Source organism: Plectropomus leopardus, chromosome 1 (genome assembly GCF_026936395.1).
Source record: "Plectropomus leopardus strain MGB_pleo_1.0 chromosome 1, ASM2693639v1, whole genome shotgun sequence".
Taxonomy (NCBI): Eukaryota; Metazoa; Chordata; class Actinopteri; order Perciformes; family Serranidae; genus Plectropomus; species Plectropomus leopardus.
The window spans coordinates 24,075,134-24,085,492 of record NC_142176.1 but is presented as its reverse complement, the minus strand read 5'-3'; the positions used below and the strand labels follow the sequence as shown (position 1 = coordinate 24,085,492).

General features: G+C 43.4%; 1 protein-coding gene across 3 annotated transcripts in view; it reads right to left on the bottom strand.

Annotated features, from left to right (window-relative positions):
• Nucleotides 1-91: 91 nt before the first annotated feature.
• rufy2 (RUN and FYVE domain containing 2) overlaps nucleotides 92-10,359 on the bottom strand; it is a 61,830-nt gene continuing 51,562 nt past the window's right edge. For all 3 annotated transcript variants that reach the window (XM_088078326.1, XM_042499207.2, XM_042499290.2), the window contains 3 exons: nucleotides 4,583-4,631; nucleotides 4,398-4,478; nucleotides 92-4,067 (listed from right to left, as the gene is read on the bottom strand). In XM_088078326.1, coding sequence (XP_087934452.1) covers nucleotides 3,924-4,067; nucleotides 4,398-4,478; nucleotides 4,583-4,631 — 274 coding nt within the window. In that variant the 3' untranslated portion in view covers nucleotides 92-3,923. The remainder of the gene's footprint in view (nucleotides 4,068-4,397; nucleotides 4,479-4,582; nucleotides 4,632-10,359) is intronic.

Below are 10,359 nucleotides of genomic sequence, written 5' to 3'. Positions count from 1 at the left end.
ATCAGACTTCATATTTTTCAGCAGGAGAGAAAAACACTCAACAGTGTAGTTAGAGTAGATGTTCACAGGATAAATTTCAAAAACAAAAAGGTTCTGTTTGTAACGTGATTTAATCAGAAACTGCTACACAGTCAAGGCAACATACTGTTGGCAATATTGTTAATATTAAACTGGCAGGATTTAGTAAGCTAAAGAGCCACAGTGATTATCAACATTATATACATACAACATGTCCCATTTAAAGCTGGGAGATTTATAAGAGCATCACTGTACAAAAAGGTTTCAGGCCTGGGTGCAATTCAAAAACATTTGTGTATACTATTTGATGATATGATAAATTGGTTAGTTTTTAAATACGATTTTAAAAAAAAACAAATCTTGGTGAAATGAACCCAGGCCTGTTTTATCTCTTCAGGGAATGAATACTTCAGTTCTTGAAAGGTCACAGGTTGTAAACATTGTTTATATAAGTACAAAACCAGAATGTGCTGTTGAGCTCTTATAACCCGTCACTGAAGAGTGCAGTCATCAGCATTATTTTGACAACACAAACGCAGTAAAAAAAAAAGGAACAAAAATGGTTTAGAGTTTCAAACTTATCCCCTCAGGAATGGAGCAGCAGTAAAATGTGGTTCTTCTATATTGTTTCTATCAATTACAACTAACTTCAAGTAACCAAGGAAAACTCAAACAGGCTCCCCGGACTTCTGAAAATGACATAAAGCAAAATCAAATATAAATACTCTCAAATTCATCATTATTATAGGTTATATAAGTTTGGCAAGTGCTCAAACACATTTTGTAGTTATGGTGTCAGAAGTTTGTAATACTCATGTCATGTTGGTGGCTAACCACCAGTGGTCCATCAACTCCAGAGCCAGTTTGACTGATTTTAATCTGTTACCAGAGATAACTGCATCTGTTGCTCATCCTGGTTCTTAAAGAGGTAGTTTGGATTTTTGAAGTGGAGTTTTAAGAGGTACTTATCCATAATCAGTGTAAAAAATGCTTAATGATCATTCACAACATATAACACAAAGTGAATTTACTCCAAATTGTTACCAAAGCAAAGTTACCAAAGTTAAAAAAAAATACTGACGGGTATCAGGTAATAACACTTGAACACAAACTTTTCTTTTTTTAACAAGTTACTTTTTATCTTGTTAAATGTGAAATGTTTCATGTTAAAATATAAGTGATTCCATTATAATATGCAAAGTTTGTGTTATTTATTATTTGTCAATAACGACATTTTTCACGTTATTACCGGATACTGATCAGTTGTTTGTTTTTTTTTCTGGCGTGGCAGCACTACCCTTCCAAAAATTACTGAACATTATTGTAACTAATTTCATTACCCAAAACAAATTAAATGACTTTTCCCAAACTTTTAATGATTTTTTTCTAATTCCATGACTTTTCCAGGCCTGGAAAATTAGATTGTGAAACTCCACTACTTTCCAGGTTATCCATGACCATGGGAAACCTGTTTAAGTGTCCACTATATTTGGAATATTTTCACCACTTAACCTTGCCAGGGTACTGAAGCTGTTATTTATGCTCTTTCCAAAGCCACCACAACAGCACGAGCGGCTGAGGAAGTGGTAGACCGGGACTCCTGCGCTCTGCAATGTAAATTTACTGTTTTTGTCAAAGGAGTTTGGAGCTTTAAAGAGAGTGTAGATTTTCACTCTGTGCATGCACACCATGTGCTGAAGGCCCACCACAACAGTTAGTTATCATCAATCATAATCTAAAGGATTGACTATTTAACACATAAATTGCTCGAAACAATCAAATGAATTATTCGTCAGGGTCATTAAGTTTAAAACAAAAATTAGATTGTTTTGTGTTTTTTTTTCTTCATGCCATGCAGATCTCACGCTGTCTCCTTTCTCCCTCTAGTGGCCTACATTAATAGGAGAAAAAGCCAAATGTCATCTAGATATTGATAAAGCCATCGGCTCTACTGACGATTGGCACAACTCTATCAGCAAGTGAGACAGTATAGGCCAGTGTGTGTCTTACTGCTATGACGACGGCAGTGCATGTAGATGCAGCAGCCGGTAGCACCGCAAATCCTTGCTACTTTTTTTTTGCTATATTTTTCTCTTTTTTTTTTTTGCCCCTTCTGCTGAAGCACAACTTTTCTACGACAGAGTGGAACTTACATCCGGGAAAGTGGTGTGGGGTTTGGACTGAATGCTGCAGACCGCGAGAGGATCTCCACCGGTGGCCTGAGCTAAACCATAAATCAGACCAGAGGGGAGAAACGAAACTGAAGGCACGGGACGAAGACAGGGAGGAGAGCTGGTAGTAGGGCGTGGCTGACCCGACTTGGACCGAGAGCTGTCCCTCTTCCAAGCCTTCTTCTGCCTTCTACAATATACTTATAATTCTGATCTCTTATTTAAACATAGATATTGAAAATACATTTCTTCTTAAAGAAGATTGCAAAGGGAAACAGCTGCCTGAATGCAAGGTAAAGGATGAAAATGTTCTAAATATAGCTTACAAAAACTGATGTTGATTTTTTTCTTTCTTTTTTTAGATTGTCCTTTTTTTTAAGGTGGCTACAATACTGACCCTGTCACCAGCAGTAAATCGCTTAGCTTAAAACTGGGGGCCTGCCAACTGCCAACTACTGAAGATAATACACTGACGATGGGTAAGTACCTCATACAACCCCACTGCAAGAGATCTTAACTATCCCTTTAAAGCAGCATCCACTGCATCACGGGCCCATCAAACAGTGAAATGTGTCTTTTATCTCGATTTGCATACTTGGCCCATAGTGTAGGCTAGTGTTGCTACTATGAAATATTTTATTTTTGATTCTCTGTGCAGAAATCCTGCCTACAGAAATCTAGGGCTTGTTTTGGCAAGATGAGGAGCACAAGTGTGTAATATTCATTACATTCACATGGGTGCAAACGACACCAATCCAGATTAGAAAAAAAAAACAAAAAAACGCCAAAAAAGCCAAAAACGATTTTCAGTTCATTTCAGAGCCACAGCTCAATGGGGAACTAGTCTGATCATAGTGTCAGCAAAACAAAATCTGAACGTTCCCTAAAATCAGTTTGAATAAAAGTCTTGTTGTTACAAACCATGTTCCCATTTTGCTCTTGTGAAATAACAAAGTAAACAAATTCAGGTCTTTTCCCAGACAACTAAAAAGAAATATGTCAACTTTATATTTCATTCTAAATACTAAAAGTTGGAATTTACCCGTCTGTCAGATTGACTTGATCTTCTGTGTCTGTGCAAATGTTTCCATTGTGTCAGTTTCACTCCCACTCAGAAGAGGGCGCTTTGCAGTCAGATTCAGTAACAAGGCTGTGATACCACATTTAGAAATGATATAGTTTCATCTGTTTGGCTATTCCTTTACAATATACTGAAGCTTGTTACATCAGTTATGATGATGTAGTACAACATAAGACTGAAGGTCTGGTTGAGAGTCTGCAGCAGTGCTCATCACATTCAATACCGTTTTCTAAATTAGTTCCTCCTTTCAGAGCTCCGTCCTCATGTGACTCCCTCTGTCATGGTCAGTGATATCTAAATTTAATTTGAATACTTTCTTTTGAATAACTGATGTGAATTTAGGACCACTTAACTGCCAAAAGACATGACTGTTACTGATAATAAAGCAGACCAAATATTCTCGCACATTCAATTTCCAATAAGACATGTTGGCCCACGTTATAGTGAGCTGATTTCATCTCTGTTTGCTTACCAGATGAGATGTTTTAATGTATTTTGCAGAGCGTTTGCAAATAAAGTAGTGAATCAAAACGAAATATGTACTAAATGTTCATGCACATGGTCCAGTTTTATCAGCAAACTCTGTTGAGAGAAGCCTGGAGGTGGATCTTACAGAGGGCATTCATCAGTCTGTCTCAGATAGTTTGAAGTGATCACGTAGGATTGGAGGAGCATCGCTGAAGGAGGAGGGCGTGGCAGGTGTCACAGACTCTGACTGGTTTTGGTGAGGCGGGCAGAGGGAGCTCATTGTCGGAGCAGCTGTTACAGAAAATCTCCCCACAGTTCCTACAGTGGTGCTGCAGAGAGAAACAGAAAGTTAGAAAAATGCTATATGTGGCTGGATACTAAAACAAATTACTTTCTTAACGAGAGATGATTTTCAGACTGCGCATAAAAAAAGATGTCAAAACAGAAAGTAAATCCAAATGGAAAGATTTAAAATTGTTTTATCAGTTTGCATGTACTTATGCGAAACAAAAAAATAGCGGATTACTAACTTCGTCACCATCATATCAGTGCCCCCAGATGAAATGCAGTGCTAGTTTTGACCGTGTCTTGATTTCGGATGCGTGAATACACAAAATAGGAAATCCTCATTTCTTATTTGAGGTCATTTGTTGACTGACCTTTCGTCTTGAGATCGAAAACTCCTTCTCACACAGCTTGCAGTGGCTGGCTTCCTTGTCCTTCAACCAAACCTGACCTCCCTGCAACAACACAACACTGACTTCTGTTTCACCAAAACATCATAAATGCTACAAAACAGCACAACATATTTGACAAAAACAAGTTGTGTAGAGTTTTTCTTCACCTGAAGAGCTTTGTTGGCTTCTTTAATGTCTTCAATCTTCAGTTTGGATCTGATGAAAAAAGAGACCAAATTACTGACTTCATGGCACACTATAACCTCAAAAATGTTATTAAAATGACATTTTATAGTATGATATAAATGTCCTAAAAATAGAATTCAGTATGCCATAAATTGTCAGAAAACTGTTTTAGAATGACCTCTTAAATGTCATAAAATTCATAATATAGCATATCTACAAATATCTTAAAAAACATAATAATCTAGGACATAGAAAATCCTAAAAATATCAGTGAAGTTTTCCATAAAACTGTCAAAAACATTGGGGCATAGGCATGCCATTAAATATGTCATGAAGTCACAGTATAGAATGCATGCACAAATACATTAAAAAAGTCTTATAGAACTTCATCGTACAGTATGTCAAAAGTCTTATATCATACTAAAGTATGCCATAAAATGAACTGAAAATGTTACAGTATGAAAAAATCATCGAGTGCCATAAAAATGTCCAAAAAAATAGTACACTATGCCATGCAAATGTCACTAAAGAAGTCACAGTATACTAAGCCTTAAAAAAATAATTAAAAAAAGTCACAGTATATGATGATGTCATAAAATTATATTTAAGATATCACAATCAAAAATGCCCTTAAAAAATTGGGGAAAAAAATCACAGTATAGTATGTCATCCAAAATATGACAAAAACATTCATAGTATATCATGTCGTCCAAATATGACAAAGAAATAATATAAAAGTATATCGTCCGAAATACGAAAAAAAAGTAATATTGAAGTCATCATAAAGTCTGATGATAGACGATTCATGTGGGATCGAAATGTTGTCTTGAACACACTTGTATGGCATGGAATAAAATATGATAAAAAAGTCGTAGTTGTAGAAAAAAGTTGCAGTATGTCAAAAAAGTACACCGCAGAGTGCATGGAAGGGTCTTTCCTAAATAAATAACATAAAACATATATAATATAAAGTATGTCATTATAAATGCCAATAATAAGTCATGATTTAGCATATCAAAGATAAAGTAAAAAAGTTACAGTAAAGTATCTGATCCAAAATATCAGAAAAAAAATCATAGTATTGTGTGTCGTTGAAAATATCATAAAAAATTCATAGGATAGTATGTCGTCCAAAATATGACAAAAAAGTCATAGTATAGTATGTCGTCCAAAATATGACTAACAAGTCCTTGTATTGCATGCCTTTCACATTATGACCGAAAAAACATACTTTAGTATGTCGTCCAAAATATGACCAAAAAGTCACACTAGTATGTTGTCCAAAATACGACCTAAGAGTCACACCATAGTAAGTTGTCCAAAACATAACCAAAAAGTCATAGAACTGTATGTCGTCCAATATATAACCAAGAAGTCATAGTACTGTATGTAGTCAGAACTGTAACCAAAAGCTATTATATGTGGTTTTCAGACATTTTAATGACTAGTTAAATTTTCACATTTTTTGACATACTATACTATGGCGTTTTTCGCCATTTTTTTGACATGCTAAATTATGAAGTTTTTGGTCTTTTTAACCATTATTTCCACTTTATATACTTGTACAAGTCTCTACAAGCTATTCATTGTCGTTTTCAGCCATTTTTAGGAGCAGTCAAATTTTGACTTTTTTCGTCATACTATACTATTGCCTTGTTGGCCATGTTTTTGACATCCTAAATCATGAAGTTTTGGGCCTTCTCTGGCATTTATTCCCACTTTGTATACCATGACGCATCTATACAAGCTATTCTATGTCATTTTCAGCCATTTTTAGGAGCGGTCAAATTTTGACTTTTTTCGCCATACTATACTATTGCCCTTGTCGCCATTTTTTTGACATCCTAAATTATGAGGTTTTTGGTCATTTGTGGCCTTTATTTCCACTTTGTATACTATCACACGTCTCTAAAAGCTATTCTATGTCGTTTTCAGCCATTTTTAGGAGCGGTCAAATTTTGACTTTTTTCGCCATACTATTCTATTGCCTTGTTGGCCATTTTTTTTGACGTGACAAAATAACAAAATTTTGGCATTTTTAGACCGTTGTTCCCAGTTTGTATACCATGACGTATCTCTACAAGCTATTCTATGTCATTTTCAGCCATTTTTAGGAGTGGTCAAATTTTGACTTTTTTTGTCATTTGTCCCCTCCCTGAGCTACCACCTTATCGTGGTGGAGGGGTTTGCGTGTCCCAGTGATCCTAGGAGCTCAGTTGTCGGGGGCTTCATGCCCCTGGTAGGGTCACCCATGGCAAACAGGTCCTAGGGGAGGGACCAGACAAAGTGTAGCTCACAAGACCCCTATGATGACATCAATCAATGGTTTGGAGTTCCCCTCGCCCGGACGTGGGTCACCGGGGCCCCCCCCCTGGAGCCAGGCCCGGGGGTGGGGCTCGATGGCGAGCGCCTGGTGGCCGGGCCTTTACCCATGGGGCCCGGCCGGGCACAGCCCGAAGAGGTGACATGGGACCTCCTTCCCGTGGGCTCACCACCCGTAGGAGGGGCCGTAGGGGTCGGGTGCAATGTGAGCTGGGCGGCAGCTGAAGGCGGGGACCTTGGCGGTCCGATCCTCGGCTGCAGAAGCTAGCTCTGGGGACATGGAATGTCACCTCTCTGGTGGGAAAGGAGCCTGAGCTGGTGCGCGAGGTTGAGAAGTTCCGACTAGATATAGTCGGCCTCACCTCGATGCATGGCTTGGGCTCCGGAACCAGTCTTCTTGAGGGGGGATGGACTCTCTTCCACTCTGGAGTTGCCACTGGTGAGATGCGCCGGGCAGGGGTAGAAATACTTATTGCCCCCCGGCTTGGTGCCTGCACGTTGGAGTTTACACCGGTGAATGAGAGGGTAGCCTCCCTCCGCCTTCGGGTTGGGGGACGGATCCTGACTGTTGTTTGTGCCTATGGTCCAAACAGCAGTTCAGAGTATCCACCCATTTTGGAGTCCTTAGAGGGGGTGCTGGAGAGTGCTCCTTCTGGGGACTCCCTCGTTCTGCTGGGGGACTTCAACGCTCACGTTGGCAACGACAGTGAGACCTGGAGGGGTGTGATCGGGAGGAATGGCCCCCCCGATCTGAACCAGAGTGGTGTTTTGTTATTGGATTTCTGCATCGCCACAGATTGTCCATAACGAACACCATGTTCAAGCATAAGGGTGTCCATATGCGCACTTGGCATCAGGACACCCTAGGCCGCAGTTCAATGATCGACTTTGTAGTCGTATCGTTGGACTCGTATCGCCGTATGTCTTGGACATTCGGGTGAAGAGAGGGGCGGAGCTGTCAACCAATCACCACCTGGTGGTGAGTTGGCTCCGATGGTGGGGGAGACGCCGGTCAGACCTGGCAGACCCAACACATTGTGAGGGTCTGCTGGGAACGCCTGGCAGAGTCTCCTGTCAGAAGGAGCTTCAACTCCCACCTCCGGAAGAGCTTCGACCATGTCCCGGGGGAGGCTGGGGACATTGAGTCCGAGTGGGCCGTGTTCCATGCCTCCATTGCTGAGGCGGCCGACCAGTGCTGTGGCCGTAAGGTGGTTGGTGCCTGTCGGGGCGGCAACACCCGAACCTGCTGGTGGACACCGGCGGTAAGGGGTGCCGTCAAGCTGAAGAAGGAGTCCTATCGGGCCTTCTTGGCCTGTGGGACTCCGGAGGCAGCAGACAGGTACCGACAGGCCAAGCGGAGTGCGGCGGCGGCGGTCGCCGAGGCGAAAACCCGGGCATGGGAGGAGTTCGGCGAGGCCATGGAAAACGACTTCCGGACGGCTTCGAAGAGGTTCTGGACCACCATCCGGCGTCTCAGGAGGGGGAAACAGTACTCCGTCAACACTGTGTATTGTGGCGACGGGGCGCTGCTGATCTCGACTCGGGACGTTGTGGATCGGTGGAAGGAATACTTTGAAGACCTCCTCAATCCCACCGACACGCCTTCCGTTGGGGAAGCAGGGCCTGGGGACCCGGGGGTGGGCTCCTCTATCTCTGGGGCTGAGGTTACCGAGGTGGTCAAAAAGCTCCTCGGTGGCAGGGCCCCGGGGGTGGACGAGGTCCGCCCGGAGTTCCTCAAGGCCCTGGATGTTGTGGGGCTGTCGTGGCTGACACGACTCTGCAACATTGCGTGGACATTGGGGGCAGTGCCCTTGGACTGGCAGACTGGGGTGGTGGTCCCTCTTTTCAAGAAGGGGGACCGGAGGGTGTGTTCCAACTACAGGGAGATCACACTCCTCAGCCTCCCTGGTAAGGTCTATTCGGGGGTACTAGAGAGGAGGGTCCGCCGGATAGTCGAACCCCGGATTCAGGAGGAGCAATGCGGTTTTCGCCCCAGTCGTGGAACTGTGGACCAGCTCTGGACCCTTGGCAGGATCCTTGAGGGTGCTTGGGAGTTTGCCCAACCAGTCCACGTGCTTTGTGGACTTGGAGAAGGCATTCGACCGTGTCCCTCGGGGAGTCCTGTGGGGGGTTCTCCAGGAATATGGGGTTTCGGACTCCCTGATACGGGCTGTCCGTTCCCTGTATGACCGGTGCCGGAGCTTGGTCCGCATTGCCGGCATTAAGTCGAACTCGTTTCCGGTGAGGGTTGGACTCCGCCAGGGCTGCCCTTTGTCGCCGATTCTGTTCATAACTTTTATGGACAGAATTTCTAGGCGCAGCCAGGGTGTTGAGGGGGTCCGGTTTGGTGACCTCAGGATTAGGTCTCTGCTCTTTGCAGATGATGTGGTCCTGTTGGCTTCATCGGGCTGCAACCTTCAGCTCTCACTGGATCGGTTCGCAGCCGAGTGTGAAGCGGCTGGAATGAGAATCAACACCTCCAAATCCGAGACCATGGTTCTCAGCAGGAAAAGGGTGGCGTGCCCCCTCCGGATCGGGGATGAAGTCCCGCCCCAAGTGGAGGAGTTTAAGTACCTCGGGGTCTTGTTCACGAGTGAGGGAAGGATGGGACGGGAGACCGACAGGCGGATCGGTGCAGCGTCTGCAGTAATGTGGACTCTGCACCGGTCTGTCTTGGTGAAGAGGGAGCTGAGCCGAAAGGCAAAGCTCTCGATTTACCAGTCGATCTTCGTTCCTAGCCTCACCTATGGTCATGAGCTTTGGGTAGTGACCGAAAGAACAAGATCGCGGGTATAAGCGGCCGAAATGAGTTTCCTCCGTAGGGTAGCTGGGCTCTCCCTTAGAGATAGGGTGAGAAGCTCGGTCAACCGGGAGGAGCTCGGAGTAGAGCCGCTGCTCCTCCGCATTGAGAAGAGCCAGATGAGGTGGCTCGGGCATCTAATTAGGATGCCTCCAGGACGCCTCCCTGGTGAGGTGTTCAGGGCACGTCCCAACAGTAGGAGGCCCCGGGGAAGACCCAGGACACGCTGGAGAGACTACGACTCTCAGCTGGCCTGGGAACGCCTCGGGGTCCCCCGGGAAGAGCTGGATCAAGTGGCCGGGGAGAGGGAAGTCTGGGTTTCCCTGCTTAGGCTGCTGCCCCTGCGACCCGACCCCGGATAAGCGGAAGAAAATGGATGGATGGATGGATGGATGGATGGATATACTATTGCCCTTGTCACCATTTTTTTAACATCCTAAATTATGAAGTTTTTGGTCATTTGTGGCCTTTTTTTCCACTTTGTATACTATGACACATCTCTACGAGCTATTCTATGTCATTTTCAGCCATTTTTACGAAGGGTCAAATTTTGACTTTTTTCGCCATACTATACTATTGCCTTTTTCGCCATTTTTTTGACATCCTAAATTATGATGTTTTTGGTCAGTTGTGGCC